The 18,949-nt window shown below is 49.7% G+C and overlaps 2 protein-coding genes across 2 annotated transcripts in view; one reads left to right on the plus strand and one right to left on the minus strand.

The window, feature by feature from the left end:
• The window catches only part of DZIP1L (DAZ interacting zinc finger protein 1 like), a 31,922-nt gene extending 22,983 nt beyond the window's left edge, over window positions 1–8,939 (minus strand). The window contains exons 1-4 of the mRNA XM_056122048.1: window positions 8,825–8,939; window positions 6,211–6,777; window positions 1,696–1,780; window positions 490–611 (exon numbers count right to left, since the gene is read on the minus strand). Of these exons, the coding sequence (XP_055978023.1) occupies window positions 490–611; window positions 1,696–1,780; window positions 6,211–6,711 (708 nt within the window). The 5' untranslated portion in view covers window positions 6,712–6,777; window positions 8,825–8,939. The remainder of the gene's footprint in view (window positions 1–489; window positions 612–1,695; window positions 1,781–6,210; window positions 6,778–8,824) is intronic.
• Window positions 8,940–13,959: 5,020 nt separating this feature from the next.
• Window positions 13,960–14,414, plus strand: LOC130030687 (histone H2A.V-like). The gene has a single exon (XM_056122049.1). It carries the CDS (start codon window positions 13,974–13,976, stop codon window positions 14,412–14,414), a length of 441 nt encoding a protein of 146 aa, XP_055978024.1. The 5' UTR covers window positions 13,960–13,973.
• Window positions 14,415–18,949: the final 4,535 nt, after the last annotated feature.

Genomic DNA, 18,949 nt, shown 5'->3' on the forward strand with positions numbered 1-18,949 from the left:
AACTGTCAAATCCCTTGAGGAGAAGAAGGATTGCATTTTCTCTCTTCATATTCCTCACAACACCTGACATTGTTGGTGCTCAATAAATGCATGCTGAAGAATACACACTAACTAAACAACAAAAGTAGGGGCAAGGGAAGTTTAAGTATTTTCATTCTATGTTTATTGAGCACTTCTGGGTTGGTTATAGGGCATTTAGATTATGACACAGTTTTTGTCCTCAATAAGCTAAAGGTGTAGTTGAAAAATAAAGATACAGTTCCAAGCACTCTCAGAAGGTGCTGCAGGAAACTACTCACTCTACCCAAGTCTAGCAAAGTAAATGCATGTTCCTCTCCAGGTGCCTAGCATCATTTGGGCACACGGAAGAGTGGCATCCTGGCTCTGACTACCAGCTAAGGGAAGCCAGCCTGGGTGGGACACACATGTGCGAGGGAGTCCTGTGATGTCACTGTGTCCGGAGCCATGAGGCGGCCTCTCCCTACCCACCTGGAGCTGCCGCTGCCTCTCAGCCTCCCTCTGGGCTTCCAGTTCCCCTTGGGTCCACTTCAGCTTGGCCCGCAGCTCTTCTAACACCTCCTCCACAGGCTGCTCCTGCTTGCCCTGCTTTCCTGGTGGTCCACATAGAGAGAGGAACAAGCTCTTTTTGAGAAAGAAATATTTAAATATATAAAGAATTATTTGCATATTGTTTAAATATTTAAATTATTTAAATATGAAAAATTATTTAAAGATGTTTTTTCTCCAATGGAGAATGAAGGGGCTGGAGTGATAGCACAGCAGGTAGGGCATTCGCCTTGCATGCAGCCGACCCGGGTTCAATTCTCAACATCCCATATGGTCCCCAAGCACCACCAGGAGTAATTCCTGAGTGCATGAGCCAGGAGTAACCCCTGTGCATTGCCGGGTGTGACCCAAAAAGCAAAAAAAAACAAAAAACAAAAACAATGGAGAATGAGGAACTACAGATATATAATAAATTCATCAGATCGAGCTAAATGGTGGGGGTTTTTTTCTACATGGTGTTATTTTAAAATTCTACATTTCGGGCTTGGTTTGGGCAATTGGGCCATGCACCTGATCCAGGATGGGTCCTGGCACCACATGGTCTCTCTAGCATCACTGGGTATAGCTTTGGAAGGCCCCTAGCATTGCCAGATATGGTACTAGCAGCCCCATCACCTGCCCAGTTGGCTGAGTACTGCCAGGAGTGGTCCTCACGCTCCTTGACCACAACTTCGGAGGCCCAAAATAAGAACCTCCAAACCATTGCAAAGAAAATTAAGATGACATAAAATCATAAAAAAAGTCTTTTTATATTTATGGTTTTAGTATTTGTTTCTACAGCTTGTTTTATTGAAGCTTTTGATATAGATTGAAAACATGCAAATCTCTGGGGAAAAACTTTGTTAAAGCATTTCGGAATATGAAAGAGTAAAACTAAAAGTCACTGAGACACAAAGGGGACACACTGAGCTGGACACACCACACAGATGTACTAAGTTGAGACCAGGCCGGCCTCACTCTTAGCCCTTCTCCATGCCAGCCCAAGGGGGTCCCCCACCATGATGGATGGAGGGAGCGTCCCTTCCTCAGTTGTCTGTTGAGAGTCTAAGGCGGCATGGCAGGGGTACACGGGCCCCCACCCACCCACTGAAGAGCAGCCCAGACTCCCCCATAGCCACCTGGACTCACCGCCCTCAGCCGGGCCCAGGTGCCTGCGCTGGATGTGGCCCCGAAGAAAGGTGGCATTCATGAAGGTCTTGTCACACAGGTGGCACTGCATGGAGGGGAGGAGGGACAAGGGCAGGATTAGATCAGGCACCCACGGGCAGATCATGGTGTCAGAACTCCTTTTCCAAGCACACAATGTGCAAAACAGGCTCGTGAAGCCAAACAGACCCCACTGCGAAAGGACCACTCACAAACCCAGACAGACAGAGTCACAGCATGTTCAAGTGCTCGGAGCCAATGGGAAACCAGCACCCCAAGGTCCACAGACTGGGCCCCCGGGTGGCCTTAGAACTGAAGACGTCCTGGGCCTGAGAGATCATATAGCGGGTAGGACATTTCCCTTGCACGCAGTTGACCCAGGTTCAATCCCCAGCACTTCATTATGGTCTGCCAAGCCCACCAGAGTGATCCCTGAGAACAGAGCCAGGAGTAAGCTTGAGCACAGCTGGGCATGGCCCCCAAACCAAAATAATAATAAAATTAAAATTAAATAAACAGGTTGATTTTAGTAAAACAGAGGTCCCAACTGTAGCCACCAAAAAAAAAAATCTGCCCATTAGAATCATACAAGGGGCCTTAAATCACTACCAGTGTCCTAGGCATTGGGAACTGTGAATTTTGAGTATTTAATAACACTGTCATTTTCCAGGACATGATGATGGGACTGAGTTCATGTGAAAAGTGGGAGTCCCAGAGGTGACACGGGGGCTGTGGGGGAGAGTTGTGCGGGCTTCAGTGGCAGAGGGGTACAGCACCTTTGCACATGAGTGACATCAACTTTAACACTTTTGTAATCATGTTCCCAAAGCTATTATAAAAATATAGTTTTAATTTTTAAAAAGAGTCTTTTAGAGAAAGAGATGGAAGCATTCGCAGATAAACTCTAGGACTACAGGCTTCAGTAATGTACACTGCCATTACTGAACAGGGGGTGATGGGGAAGGGACAAAGGCGACACCCAGGTCATGGGCAAATGATGCTGCTGATCCAGGTGGTGTGACAATGAAGGCTCACCATACGAGTTGATGATGCTGACCTGGCTGGTATGTGGATGAAGTCTCCCCATATGGGCAGACGGTGCTGACCCGGATGGCACGAGAATGAAGACTCACTATTTTCCTCTGGACTTTGATGTCTTTGAAATTTTCCATAACTAAAATCCAGGACTTGTTTGACACCAATGGCCAGGTCCCTCCCAGGGCTGAGGAGCCAAGGGAGCAGAGAGAGCACATGTAGCTGCCCCTGGCACGTGTTGTGCCTCTCCCGGGCACTTCAGATGCCGTCAGCTCACTCCTGTTGTCCTTCCACCAAAAACCTTCCAAACCCCTCCAGACAGCTCCACAAACTGTTGTTACCAGCTGATCAGAGTAAGAGGACAGATTATTTGAAATTTTACACAAGGGTCAGTTTAACAGACTTTGTCAATTCCCCCCACCCATCTACCACTTTTCCTTCGTAATAAAAATCCTCATTCTTAGCTAGTCATGAGGTCAGTGAGCATAGAGACACATCCAGTATCTCTTCAAGGAGATGTGGCCACGGAATCGCATTCTGACCATTGAAATTCAAGCAGAAGTGACCCTCGAGGTGTCATTAAAGAGACCATGTATTCCTGCCCCATCCTCCCCCTGCAGAACAGAATGTGGATTTGAGGGCTGGAGCTCAGGCAATCATCTTGACCCATGAGGCAGTGGACATAGGATGAGGCTAAAGAACAATGAATGAGTCTCCATAGTGGTATAACATATACCAGCCTGGACTGCTTGTCTGTGGACTCTGTTCATAACAGAAGAAAACAAAAATTCATTTGGTTTAAACAGTGACAATCTGAGGTTCCCTGTCACCCATAGTCAAACTTAATCCAAACAGATACAACCTGAATCAGCAGGTTTATCCCACTCAGGAAGTCTACAGGGACACAAATGACTCTGAAAGAATATACATTGGTGGGGTGGGGAATATTTAATAAGGCATCTTATTGTAGACTATAAGCCCTACCCCTCACCCCACCCCTTACCTGCTTCCCTGAGCCCCATCCCCAATGCAGGCATCGGACTCACAGTCCTGCCCCTGAAGGCAGCCACCTGCCCTCAAATCCTAATCCACGCTTACTTTCTTTCTTTCTTTCTTTCTTTCTTTCTTTCTTTCTTTCCTTCTTTCTAGTTTTATTGCTTCCCCCCCCCCTTGAATCCCCCTGAGATACAAAGTCACATGCTGCACCTCAATGGAAAAGAAGACAGACTGGGAGAAATTACTTGCCTGCCACTCATCCCATAAAGGGTTAATATCCAGGATATATAAAGCACTATTAGAACTTTATAAGAAGAAAAAAGAATCTAAGCCCATCAAAAAATGGGGAGAAGAGATGAACAGAAATTTCCTCAAAGAAGAAATCCAAATGACCAAAAGGCATATGAAAAAATACTGAGAATCACCAATCATCAGAGAATTGCAAATCAAAACCACAATGAGATGTTATCTCACCACAGAGACTGACACACATCAGAAGGAACAAGAACAACGAGCACTGGCTTGGATATGAGGAAAAGGGAACCTCATTCACTGCTGGTGGGAACAGTGACTGGTCTGGCCTTTTTGGAAAACAGTATTGAGTGTTCCTCCAAAAAGCAAGTCCACACACATTCAGAGTGGCCTTAGCCCCATGGCCGGCTCCACCCTCCTCTCCTGCCTGTCCCCCCCACCCCCGCACAACCCTCCATTGAATTGTCCTCTTTCTCCTTGTCTGCCACTGCCTGTGACACCCCAAACAGCGCTCATGGGTTTCAGGTTAAACCCCTCCTCAGAAAGACACACTCTCTCTCCCTCTCTCCCTTTCCTGGCTCCTCAGCCTTGCCGCACCTTCTCCACCTAGAAAGGATGCACGCTCATTTCTGGTAGCCTCCTCCTCTTCCTCCTACACCAGCACCCCAACTTCCCTGGGCGAATCCCCCTCTCCTACTCTCAGTCCAGTCCCAAGCCTATGGGGAAGAAGTAAACGCCATTTCCCTGGGCCCCGAAATGGCTCAGAGACACGGGTCCACGCCAGCTGGAGTCTGGCTGGGCTCCAGACGCCTCAGCAGAGCCTCTACCACTCCAGCCCGAATCTGGCTGCACAAGTGCATCCTGATGGACAGAACCTGGTGTACAAAGGAAGAGCTGCCAAGTTCTCCAATGAAAGAACAAGAGTCCATGGCCTCCTCACAGCAAGCCAAGCCCAAGCCCCCACCAGACTGGGTTTCCCCTTTAAAGCAATGAAAAATAACCTCATTGACCTAAGTCATCTCAGACTGCTCTTTTGTCACTTCCTGTCAAGAAGATTCTAGCCCCTCTGATCATTCTATCATAGTTATATCAAGTCTCTCCATCATGTTGCAACAGATTCCTCTGTTCTTCCACACCAAGCCACGATTTCTAGAAGACGAACCAGCCTGCCATGTGCCTGCATCCCTGGCACCTGGCAGAGGGCCCACTCACTATGACAACGGACTAAGGGGCAACTGTCCCGGGACCCCGATTTCCATGCAGAGATGCCACCCAGGGGGAAATGGATGGATCCACACCAGGGAGAAACAGCCGGCACGACACTGCTCCACCTGGCCACTCACTTGGTACACACACTCAAACACACATACATTCACACATCTCATACACACTCACATCTTACACACACTTCACACCTCTTATACACACTCTCACCTCTTACACACACTCACATCATGACTCACAAATACAGCCCCTTCGTTCATGCACACACAGCCTCAAAACACCAGACTTCCTTACACAAACACCCTCTAACCCACTTACACCATCCATTCATACACCTGCAAGTATCCTGATATGCACACCTACCACGCAGGCGCATGCCACATCACAAACTCTGCACACACTCAAACCACAAACACAGGTGCCTGCCAAACACTCACTACATGCATTAGACACACATGTTCACACCATTCATAAACACACGCCTTCCACCCACACACCCTAGACACGAAGGGTGTCTCTCTTTAAGTACATATAAACTGCACACACATCCTTCACACACACACACTCACATACACTTCACACATTACACACACTCACACACATTCACATACACTTCACACACTCCACACACTCACACACTCATATACACTATACATACACACTTATACACACATACTTGACACACGCTACACATACTCACTATACTTCACACACACTGCACACATACACACACTGACAAACACACTCACATACTTTGTACATACTACACACATATAAACACACACTCACACACTTCACACACACTACACACACTCACACACACATACTTCACACACTCAAACATGCACACTCAGACATACAAACACTCACACACACACACACACACACCCCACACACAGCATCTCCGGTCAGTGCCCCGGGCTGCCTGGCCCTGGGCAGCTCCTGTGACACCTGCTCCCATCGGGAGACTGGCCACCGCGGGGGCCTCACCGAGCGGTAGCTGTGGGCGCCCGTCTGCAGGAGCAGCTGCTGCAGGGTGCTGATCATCTTGCGCCTCCGCCGGCTCTCCTCCCGCACGCCCTTGAGCTCGTCGGCCTGGCGGCCCAGCTCCTGCTGGCCTCGCTCCTGCTGGCCCAGGCTGGCCTGCAGCCGTGCCTCCAGCTGGGCCACGCTGGCACTCAGGCAGTCCTGGCAGTGCAGCAGGTACTCGATGGTGAGCTGTGCCAGGCGCAGCACCTTGAGCAGCACCGGGTCCACGGGCTGCCCACAGCGGCTGCAGGCCTCCCGCTCCAGGTTGCAGAAGGTGACGCCGGCGATGTTCTCCTGCAGGGCAGCCACGTCCAGCTCCCGGGCCACGCGGTCCACGTCCAGGGCGCTGATGCGCCTCCAGTCCACTGTCTCCCGGCGAGGCTGGAACTTGAAGGGGGGGACCGTGTAGGTCCCCAAGAGGGGGGCATTGAGGCCCTCGGTAACGGTGGCAGGAGACTGCATGGGGCTGACCACAGGGGAGGGACGGCACCACGGCCACGGTGGCAGGCCGAAGAATTGAGAAAGGGCCTGGAGAGTGAGAAGAGAATCCCAGTCAGGCCAGGCAGTGGACTGCATGAGCCCACGTGGCCAAGGGGCACGAGACTACGTGCGAGACTCACAGCCCCATGGTCAGAGCAGAGCCCAGGAAAAAAAGGGTGACGCCAAGGACAAGCCCCGCCACGAGGGATCCATGAGGTTGTTCACGCTCCAACTCCGCCTAGGTCAGATCACTGCCTGCATCATCTCTAACTCATTCATTCCTTCCGCCACCCCGCTCCCATCACTGATAGGTACCAGGCCACCAAAGGCCACAGACCATACCTCTGCCCCCATCTGGGAGCTCCAGAGAGCTCCTCAAAGCCACAGTACCTAATCCTTTGGCTGGCAGGGGGGGGGCGGGGGGAGAGCGCCTGCAAGATGCCACCACCCACCTTTCCGGCAGCAGCACCAAGTCCCTTCCTCGGGTTCTCTTCCCCGCCAACTGTGACCACGAGGAGACCGGGACACTTCAACTAAAAGCATCGGGTCATTTAAAAATAAAAAGCCTCAGGTGACATGATACTCACCATGCTCCACTCCACATACACGGGGACCCTGTGGAAGGAGCCTCAGAAACAATTGCCACAACAAGCCGTGCCTTAGAGCCACAGCAGGTTACCAGGCGTGCTGTGGGCAAGGGTAACACAACACCTGCGGCCCCTCCTCCCAAGACAGTGCATATGGGAACTGCTATTTAACTATTTATGCATTGGCACAGGCAGCCACCGTAGCCTGTTCTTAATAACAAGCCCAGAGCAGGAAGCAGTTCTCGGCTCCCTTCTGCAGCCTCTAGCATCTGTTTTCTTTCCACCCTTCCTGGACAGTGTGCCAGAGTCCCCAGGACACTCTGCTGCCTTTTCACACTGTGGCTCCCTCTCTCCCCCAGCAGAGGGGCTCACACAAGCCTACAACTACCACTGCTGGTGGCCCTGACTGACCTTCGGGCCAACCACCTCTTCCTCTGCTCTTGGGCCCTTATCCCAGCTGTGTTTGCCTTGCATGCAGCCGACCCCAATTGCATCCCTGGCATCCCTGGCTTGTGGAAGCATCACCCCAGGACACTTGTCTCCTTCCTCCCCTCTCCAGCCCCAGCTAGATCCTTCACAAGGCTGAGACCACAGCATGGTTTGAATTCCAGCCCAGGTTCTGACAAGGCTGGGAAGAAACAGGAACGAGGCTAGCAGAACAGCACATGGACCTTGGAGTCACTGCCAAGAAACAGCATTCAGAATCGGCAAAATGCTTCACCTGTGCGCCTTTTGTACCACACTTAGTCCTGCAGGCCACTAGTGATCTGAGAGTCTATGCACCTGGAGGGAGGGTCATGGAACCTGTGAGAAGTCCCTGTCCCCACGCTGACCATCAGGAGGGCGCTGCAAGAGCAGAATTTGCTCACTGAACAGTTTCAGCCTGGCATGTACACGCCAGACCCTCCGTTGTAAGGAAAGCGGAATTAAGTCTAAATTCGAGATTCATACTGAGCCCCTATACTATCACTCCCATATTCCACTAGAAGTCCCAGAAATTTGCAGGAGGATATAACAGCTAAGGATGAACGGAATGACAGGAATTGGCAGATTATGATAGTGCTGTATCTGCTCCAAATGCCTGGCCAGCCTTTAAAAGTACCATTTCAGACTGGAGCTATCATACAGTGGGTAGGGCATTTGCCTTGCATGCGGCCAGCCCCAGTCCCATCCCTGGCATCCCATATGGTCCCCCAAGCACTGCCAGGAGTAATTCCTGAGTGCTGAGCCAGGAGTAACATCTAAGCTTCAACAGGTGTGACCCCCCAAAAAAGTGACATTTCTAGCTGCTTATCACCTAGCATGCAGCTGCCATGATTTACCTCTCTGACAGATGGGGAAACTGAGGCTCAGAGAAGCTAAGCACTGGTGTCTGCTCTCTCCATTTATAACTAATGAGCAAGAATTCCACTCTAATTTTGCCCAAAGCTTTTGAATGATGCCAATCTACCTGCCACTGATGGTGAGGATGATACGCACATTGTCTCCCATTAAGAAAATTACAGTACCTGAAACTTCTTGCCCAACCGAAAGGCCTGAAAGAGTTTCTAGCAAATCACAACAGGTTCAGTGCTGTGGAGCCGGGTTCTTCTGGAACCTCACAGGGCTTGGCTGAGGACTCAGGTCCACCGCTTGTTCCTGGCTAAGACAGGCAGAAGACAAAGGCAAGTGAGAGCACAGCAGTTACCTGGAAACCACCCCCGGGGGGAGGGCCACCCTGCTCTCGCTAGACCGAATTATCAGACTACTTTCCCACACCTGTGATGAGAAATGCGAAATCACTGTCCACCATCAGGAAAGATGAAGGTGTCAAATTAAGCAGCCTGAGACATTTAATTAGGATCTCAGGAAATGCACCAACCCTATCAGTAGGCGAGAACAGAAAAAAAAGTTATTGACACTCCCATTCCAAAAGCATTTTATTATTAGATGGTTTTCCCCAGAGGTAAACCCCGCCCCCCAGCCCCCAGCCGGGAGAAAAACCCCACTGCCCACCCTTGCTCTGCACATGGGGAAGTGCCTACCTCACCGCAGCCCGCCATAGTGAAACACTGAAACAAACACCCCTCCCAGCCACACCACACACACACACACACACACACACACACACACACAACTGTTGAAGTCAACATCCACCAAATCAGCCAGTCAACTGGTTTCCACAACCTCCATTCTGATTCTTCCATGTAAAATGACAGCTAGACACAGCCCTGCCAGCAGCTCTGCAGCTCGCAGGGCCTCGCTGCCAAGGTCGCTGCCAGGCAATCATTTACCAGCGGACTCTGGTTCCCAGGGAACCTCTGTGCTGTGCCCCTGGGAGCTCAGGCGTGACATCCCCACTAATTGCAGTGGCTGCCAAGGAGACCTCGCACAGTTTGCAAACAGGCAGCGCATACACCATCAGCAGGGGAGCACTGGGGACCCAGAGGGCAACAGGAGAGGGAGCCAGCACCACACTAGAGCCCTGCCCTCACCCCTCCCTCGGACCCCCTTACTAAAGGCTGGGTGCAGTCTGGTTCCCCGCTCCTTCCTGTCCCTCTCAGGGATGCTGGTGGGAGACAGCCATCCAATCAGGCCCCCAGTCCACTCGCCAACCTCATTCTGCTCCCAGTCACTTGAAAGAGATGTCTTTTAAAGACAGTATATCTTTGGGGCTGGAGTGATAGCACAGCAGATGGGGTGCTTGCCTTGCGTGCAGCCAGCCCGGGTTCAATCCCTGGCATCCCGTATGATCCCCTCCCACAAAGTTTTACCAAGAGTGATCTCTGAGTGCAGAGTTGGGAGTAAACCCTGAGCACCATGGGGTGTGGTCCCCAAACAAAATATAAATCACAGTCACTGTCCTCCCATTGTTCATCGATTTGCTGGAGCGGGCCCAGTAACATTTCCATTGTGACATTTGTTACTGTGTTTGGCATATCGAATCTATTACCGTGTTTAGCATATTGAATACATCACAGGTAGCTTGCCAGGCTTTGCTGTGCAGACAAGATACTCTCGGTAGCTTGCTGGGCTCTCCAAGAAGAGCAGAGGAATCGAACCCAGGTCGGTCGGGTCAGCCGCATGCAAGATAAACGCCCTATCCACTGTGCTATCACTCCAGCCCAAAATATAAATAAATAATAAATAAGTAAAATCGTCTTTGGTAAAAGCCCGTTTCTTTCCAATTTGACTGTTCTCGGAGGATTGCTCCACGGCCTGGAAACTGGCCTCACATGCTGGGGGAAAAGGCAGTTCAGATAGAGAAGGGACCACCAAGCAAAGGATGCTTGGAGGACCCACTCAGAATGGGATTATGTGTACTGAGAGTAGACTGTAGACCTAACATGATGGCCACTTAATACCTGCATTGCAGCTCACAACACTCTAAAGGAGAGAGAGCGAGTAAAAAGGGAATCACGGTGATTCACTAAAAAAATTAAAAATTAAAAAAAAAATTTGACTGTTCTCTCCAGAGAATAGGAGCAGCCAAGATAAGACCTGTCTCTGCAGGGGCAAAATTGGCAATAGTCAAACCCTGTTTTTACAGCTTAAAGAAGAGATTCCCAGGAGGAATTGTGATTCTTCATCTGCAGGGCCTGGGGCCTCCAAGCCCAAACCGGGGAGGCCCAGCCTGAAAAAGAGGGGGGGGGATGGTGGTGGGCAACCCCTCTGCCGGGGGAGCCCACAGGAGATTCAGAAAAGCCCCCACTACACACAAACACACACAAACACACAGGCACACACAAGCATGCGCACACATGCCAGCTCGTGCACACGCCCTGCTTCCTGCTCCATCCACCAAATTCCAGAGCCATTGCACAAGACCCAGAGCTAAACACACCCGGGATGTTCTGCTAACGCCCGGGTTTCTGTTCTCGGCGGGAAGCTGGTCCTTTCTGGACCACCATCAGGGGGTGTCCGGGAAGACCCTGGCCCGAGTGAGAGCCTGGTACGCTGGGCTGGGCGCTGACAAGGACAAAGGCCCGCTTACCTGCGCGCGCCGGGGAAACAGCCTTCTCTCACGGGATTGTTCTGTGGGGAGTCCTGGAGGTGGGGGGCAAACAGGGAGTATTAGGAACTGTGAGGAGGGAGACCCCCACCCTGTCCGCAGGTCCCTGCACCAGCCTCACACGGCAGGGGCCGATTTAGGAGACCCCGAATTCAGGCTAGCAGCTGGGGATCCCTGTCCAGGCCCCCTAGACTCCTCCTGGACCCTAGTCCTGTCCTTAGCCAGAGCCTCCAGCCTAGACCATAACGCACCGCCACCTCCTCCGAAGGCGCCCCCAGGAGCTCGCTGGTGGGGGACCCACAACGTTCCAGCACAAGATCCCCGTTACCGACAGAGCTCAGTGCACCAAGCCCCCACATTTCACTCTTTTGTCAAGGAGTTAAAATTTTCACTGCCGCGGCCCGGCGAGGCCAGACCCGGGCTGGCTGGGCAGAGAGCGCGCAGGAAGCGGCGTCGGGGGGTGGGGGTGGGGGGGAAAGCCGAGTCGGTGCCGCCCACCCCACACCCTCGCTCCGGGGCGGGGACCCCACCCGCGCCCCCGCCGCTGCCTCCTGGTCTCCCGGGGCCGGGGGGATCCCCCAGGCCGCCCTGCCCGCCCCCTGGGTCACCCGGGATGGGGGCCGCGGAGCTGGCCTGTCCCAGGCACGGGCTCCCCGACTCACATCAGCCCCCCACTGCACCTCCTCGGCCGCCCCAGGCCCCTCCGGGCGCCCCAACACGCACCCCACTGGGATGCGCAACCCAGGGCGGCCAATCTGCGCTGGGGCCCGGATGCTCCCGCCAGAGGCCCCAAAGTGGGGTCCCTCTGCTTCCCGCTCGCAAGGGAGCCCCACCCGGCCCGCCGAGGGGCGGAGCCTCCCCACGCCAGGACCAGCAGTCGCTCTGGGGCGGGAGAGGAGCGCGAATTGAGAATGCCACGTTTCTCCCTGGGAAACCAGGATCCCGGCCAGAGGCTGACCCGCCTTTGCTGGGCCGCCTGGAGCCGGACAGGCAGGCGGTGGGGTCCGTGTCCCACACACACACACACACACACACACGCACACACACGCGCGCGCACACACACACACACACACACTCTTTTGCAGTCTACACGTGTATACATGCTCACAGTCTACATATACACACTCGAGTCTGCATACACACAGTCTACATATTCACGCTGCAGTTTACACATATGTACTGCTGTAGGCCTCCCTAACAGGCTGCCTTGCACCCCCACAAAGATCCACCCTCATCAAACTCTCTCTAAGCTTCCCTCACTAGCTGGCAGAAAAAAAAATCTCTCCCTCTCCCTCTCCCACCGTGTCTCTCTCTCCCCCCTTCCCTCCCTCTCTGTCTCTGTCTCTGTCTCTCTGTCTCTGTCTCTCTGGGGTTTTTTGGGGGGAAGGGGTCACACCCCGCGATGCACAGGGGTTACTCCTGGCTCTGCACTCAGAAGTTACTTCTGGCGGTGCTCAGGGGATCATATGGGATACTGGGACTCGAACCCAGGTCGCTGTGTGCAAGGCAAACGCCCTACCCGCTGTGCTATCTCTCCAGCATCTCTCTCTCTCTCTCTCTCTCCCTCTCCCTGAAATTTCTTTCTTTATCTTTTTCACAGAGTGCGGTGCACTTTCTTCATGGTCCAAGCTAGGGGCCAGGAGATTCTCCGTGGTGGCTCCCAGAGGTGGGAGCCTGGATCTTCTGAGCTGAGCACCACTGAGGAGCACCCCCTGCCCCGAACAAAATAAAACCAGCTTTCAAATGCCCGCTTGATCACGTGGGTCTACGAGTGTCCAGAGCAAGATGCTATTGCGGGGAAATGAACTCACTGACATACAGGTGAGAGCTGAGTATCTGCTGCGTGCCCAGCTCTGTCCTCAGTCCTGGGGACTCTGAGAGGTCACAGAGAACTAGATGGCTTACAGTAGTCACTCTGTCCTGCGGGTGGGGGCAGGGGGACATGTAGGAAATGCTGAGGAGTTGCCCTAGGGCTGGAGCTATAGTACAATGGGTAGGCCCTGCAGTGGCTGACCCAGTACAAACCCTGGCATTCTGTTTGGTCCCCTGAGCCTGCCAGGAGTGATCTCTGAGCACAGAGCCAGGAGTAAGCCCTGAACACTTCCAGAAAGAGGAGGAGGAGAAGGAGGACCAGAAGGAGGAGGAGGAGGAGGAGGAGGAGGAGGAGGAGGAAGGAAAAATAGAGGAGGAGAAAGAGAATAAGGAGGAGGAAAAAGAGAAGGAAGAGGAAAAGGAGAAGAAAAAAGAGAAGAAGGAAGATAAGGAAGAGGAGGAGAAGCAGGAGAATAAGGGGGAGAAGGAGAAGAGGAGAAGGATGAGAAGAAGGAAGAGGAGGAGGAGGAGAGCCCTAAATGCCCTAAATGGAAGGCAATGTATAATAAAATATTGAGGGTCTGTTATGGGGGAAGGCTTAAGGGGGAAATCTGGGAAAATTGGAGACAATGAGGGAAGGAAGGTGTAATGGTGGTGGGATTGGTGTTGGAATATTGAATGTCTGTAACAAATCATCATGAACAACTTTGTAAACCACAGTGGTTATATAAAATGTAAAGGGGGAACTGACATGGGCAGGCCTTACTTATTCCACGTAAACTCCAAAATATATTAACACAGCATTGCTTTAAAAGTGTTACTCCAGAGGAGCTGTGGCGGGAGCAGCCACAACCATGGCTGGAGGCAAAGCTGGAAAGGACAGTGGGAAGGCCAAGGCGAAGGCAGTGCCTCGCTCCCAGAGGGCCGGGCTGCAGTTTCCTGTGGGCCACATCCACAGACACTTGAAAACATACACCACAAGCTATGGAAGAGTCGGCGCCACAGCCACGGTGCACAGCACAGCCATCCTGGAGAACCTCACTGCCCAGGTACTCGAGTGGGCAGGAAACACTTCCAAGGACCTCAAAGTACAGCGGCTCACTCTGCGCCGCTGGCAGCTCGCCATCCATGGTGATGAGGAGCTGGATTCTCTCATCAAGGCTACCATAGCCGGTGGTGGTATGGTTCCTCACATCCACAAGTCTCTGATCAGGAAGAAGGGGCAGCAGAAGACCGCTAGGCTGTTTCCGCGACTCTCCATCCTGGCATCATGCTCTTGCTGGAACGGAAGATGATGGGGCCGTGGGGGGATTGAGAGCATATCAGTGGGAAGCATAGACGGTTACTGTAGACAGGACAGAGAAATCTTAGACTCTAAGCTGAATGAAAGTATCTTCATGTGGCAAGAGTGACGTTCTGATTGGCAAGGTTTCTCTCACGTATTTTATACAAAAATGGAATTGATAAACCATTTTTTACAAAAATCAATTGGTCTCAAAACTGTTCTGTTTGTGATGTGTAGGAAATACTCTGCTCAGATTTTTATAAAAAATTTAAAAATGAAAGATTATTTAGAGTAGTCTTAAATTAGAAATATAGCTTCACCGTGATTGATAATGTACCACAGAGCCATAGATTCTTATCTGTAGTAAGATCATTGTGGCAAGTACCACAACAGGGGAAACTTGCCCGTCCAACCTGGGTACCTAGCCATTAGGAAACATGGCCCAGTGTTAAAGATGTGAAGAGTTGAAAGAGATAAGATTGTGGAATGACCTGAATTATTTACTGAGTAGTTACTATGTGTCATGCCCTGTGCTAAGTGCCTTACTGATTAAGACATTTTATTTGGAGGCCTGGAGAGGTGGTGCAGCAGGGAGGGCGCTTGCCTTGCACGCAGCCGACCCAGGTTAATCCTCGGCACCCCGTATGGTCCCCTGAGCCCTGCCAGGAGTGATCCCTGAGTGCAGAGCCAGAAGTAAGCTCTGAGCACCACTGGGTGTGTGACCCATAAAAAAAAGAACATTTTGGTGTGTTTTGGTGTTTTTTGTTTTTTTTGTTTTTTGTTTTTTTGCTTTTTGGGTCACACCTGGCGATGCGCAGGGGTTACTCCTGGCTCTGCACTCAGGAATTATCCCTGGCGGTGCTCAGGGGACCATATGGGATGCTGGGAATCGAACCCGGGTCAGCCGCGTGCAAGGCAGACGCCCTACCCGCTGTGCTATTGCTCCAACCCCAAAAACAAGAACATTTTGGCTCTGCGGTTTGAGCCCAGGGCCTGACACATCCATGGCACACAGATGACGTCTGTGCTCTGCTCCCAGCCTGCCCATTAAGTTCTGAGATGTTGCTACTCTGTTTCCTGCAGGGTCCGTACACAGAAGTTAAAGGATTTGCCAGCATGCTTTTATCTAGTAGAGAAAGTATCAGTGCTAGGTACAGACTGAGATGTGACTGACTCAAAGCTCACAGTTACCTGGAATTGAAGTTTAATGTATCGGTTTTCTACTTTTGGCTCAGAATTACAATTTTCAGTGCTTTTATTGATAACAATGGCATTTAGTGATTTGTATAATATTTTTAGAGTGATTTGTCAGTTTCTAAATAATTTAATAGATCTAATTAATGCACTAGTTCATGATCCATCAGAAAATTCTATTTTCTTCCTGGAAGTTTTCATTAAAAAATGAAAAATTTAATGTTTTATGATGCCGTACTCAGTAAGACTCACTTTTCAAAGCTTATCTTGTTGTGGAAATTTTCAAAAATATAGAAAAATAAAGAGAATAGTGTAATGAAAAAAAAGTGTTACTCCAGTACTCCTACATAATAAAAAAAAAATAAAATTAAAAAAATAAAAGTGTTACTCATGACAGGTGAGACATAACAATCACCATAATAAGACCCAAGTATAAAATAAAATTTAATATAATATACTTTAGATTCCAAAGTTGAACACATATGAAAATGAGAATAGGCATTCTTTAATATTGTATTAAGTGGTTTTAATGTTCTATTTAAAAAATAAAATTTTGTGATCTAGGGCCCCAGGCAGATATCTTGTACCCGCCAGGCAGAAGCACATGCCTGGCTGGCACCAGGACCCAAGTTTATCCTTGGCACCATCTGGTGCCCCAAATGCCATCATGTATGGCTCCAGTCTCCCGTGAGTACCTCTGGCTCACACAGCGCTGCATCTGACTGGCTCAACCACTGAACTGTCAGGCCCACAGAATCAGGCCAAAAATTGCCAGGAGTGGCCTTAAGTATCTTCAGCTCTTTTTGGGAGCCACCAAAAAACATAATTTTAAACCATGATATTGGGGTGGGCAGAGAATTAGTACAGCGGGTAAGGCAATTGTATGGCATGTGTCTAACCCAGGTTTGATCCCTGGCCCCCAATATGGTCCCCTGAGTCCTGACAGGAGTGATTCCTCAGCACAGAACCAACCCCCATCTGCCCCCAGCCCCATCAATTAAAAAATCAGAATATAGTAACTTTTTATTTGGTAAAGGTAAAGGTAAAGGCCCTCCCGTTGATCGTCGATTTGCTCGAGCGGGCCCAGTAACGTCTCCATTGGAGACTTTGTTGTTACTGTGTCTGGCATATCGAATACTCTCGGTAGCTTGCCGGGCTCAATATCTAACATTCAATCTAAAAATAGTAAATGCGGAACACTGCTTTGACATATCTGCAATAATCTTAATGTGCTTTGGAAATACCTTTGGTGATTTATGGTAAATAAGTCAATATCTTATTAACACTACTGTGGTTTGTGGCTACTTTCACAGCTGAAGAAACTAATATAGAGTTAGATATAAAAGTCACTGTCACTGTCCTCCCATTGTTCATCGATTTGCTCGAGCGGGCCCAATAACGTCTCCATCGTGAGACTTGTTGTTACTATGTTTGGCATATCGAATATGGCACGGGTAGCTTGCCAGGCTTTGCCGTGCAGGCGAGATACTCTACGGAGCTTGCCAGGCTGTCCGAGAGGGGCGGAGGAATCGAACTCGGGTCGGCCATGTTGGCCGCTTGTAAGGCAAACGCCCTACCCGCTGTGCTATCGCTCCAGCCCAGAGATGAAAGTAAAGTTGTTAATTTATAGTCAAATGCACTCATAGATGACCCCACCCACCCAACTTAAGAATCCATGCCCCAATATCACCAGGGAAACCACTTCACCTTTGTTACTGATTTGTAAGGCACACCTGAAAAATTTATAGGATAAATAATAAAACATAATAAAGTTTAACAAAAGACAAACTAAAAAAAAAGTAACTAAATAGTAAAAATGCTCTTCTCCTTAATATACAGCGTGGTAACAAATCAAGAAATAGAAAACAGCCACAAAAAAAGAAAAGAGGACAAAATATATCAGGCAATTCACAGAAGAAAATACATGTTACCAATTATATATATTTAATGCAGAAGTCCAACAAAAATGAGACAATTAAATATAGTTTAAGCTTTCATATTGGCCAAAATTAAACAGAGTTTTGCATTGCTGAGTGGTAGGCAAATGGTTAATTTCAGTCTTTTTGAAAATGGCCTGGCAGCACACAGAACTGTAGGAATCAGGATTTTGGTTTTAGGAGTCAGGAATGAAAGAATCAGGACTATTAAAATAAACCTATATCATGTACACGACTTACGTATTGACTATATAAATTAACATCCTACAATGAAACACAGCAGTTATTAAGAAAACCAACTTGACCTGCTAACGAAAAAAAAAAATGTGTCCAAGACATATATTCAATTGTGGTTTTTAATTAAAAAAACTGACATAATGAGAAATTCGGGGATTATACCAAAATATTTAGCTGCTATTTAGCCAGCTCACTGCCCTCTGGCACCTTAATTTACACTTTATTTGCTGCACCTGGGTCTTGAGAAGAAACCTGTGGTAGATAAAGCAATAATGGGCGATACTTACAAAGCTCATGGCCACAATGCTTGTTCCGAAATGCAGCATGAAAAAAATATGGAGCAGGACGACAATGCTCAGGCCTACAATGGACTGAACGTGCATAACATCCCCCCACCAAAAAAAATTTTAGTATGTTGGAATTCTAACCCACAATGTAAGAGGTGGGACCTTTGGGAAATCATAAGGTGATGAAGATGGAGGTGTCCTAAATGTTATCAGAGACCTCAAACAAGTGGTCCTGGAGTATTTTCTTGGTCTCTCTGCCATACAAAGCACCAACAAGAAGACACACACAGTCTGTCCCCCAGAAGATCCTTGCCAGAACCGGATGCTGATACCTGCTCTGATACTGGATGCTGATATCACTAAGGTTAAGGCTCGAGCAGCACTAAGTGACACAGACAGACCTGTACTTAATCCAATGGTCCTTCAGCATCTACATCAGTGTTTGGAACACAGAAGGGGTTTAGTTAAAATGTATTGAACTGACTTCCTTAATAAATAATAAAATAATAACTAAAATCCAAGCCTCTCTCTCACTCACTCACTCTCTCCTCTCTCTCTCTCTCTCTCTGTCTTGGTTTTGGAGCACATGCAGCAATATTCAGGTGCTACTCCTGGCTCTGTGTTCTGGGGTAGCTCCCAGCAGTACTTGGGGGGCAGGGTATACAGTGCCAGGGATGGAACCCAGAGCTCCCTCATGCAAAGCAATCTCTCAGACCTTTAGCTATTTCTGAAGCCCTTAAGTCTCTTTTTAGCCCAGTTAGTTCTCTAGAGAGTCCTGGAGTTCATCTTCTAAGAGTAAATAGAACAGGTTGCAAAACTATTAGTTGCCCCTTCCAATACCCATTTCTTTTTCCTCCTTAAATTTCCCAGCCTCAGGCTGGAGCAATAAT

This window comes from Sorex fumeus, unplaced genomic scaffold, assembly GCF_029834395.1.
Source record: "Sorex fumeus unplaced genomic scaffold, SorFum_2.1 ptg000044l, whole genome shotgun sequence".
Classification (NCBI taxonomy): domain Eukaryota; kingdom Metazoa; phylum Chordata; class Mammalia; order Eulipotyphla; family Soricidae; genus Sorex; species Sorex fumeus.

Excerpts from the sequence above, each read along its gene's own strand:
- LOC130030687 (XM_056122049.1), top strand. The coding sequence starts at position 13,974 with ATGGCTGGAGGCAAAGCTGGAAAGGACAGTGGGAAGGCCAAGGCGAAG.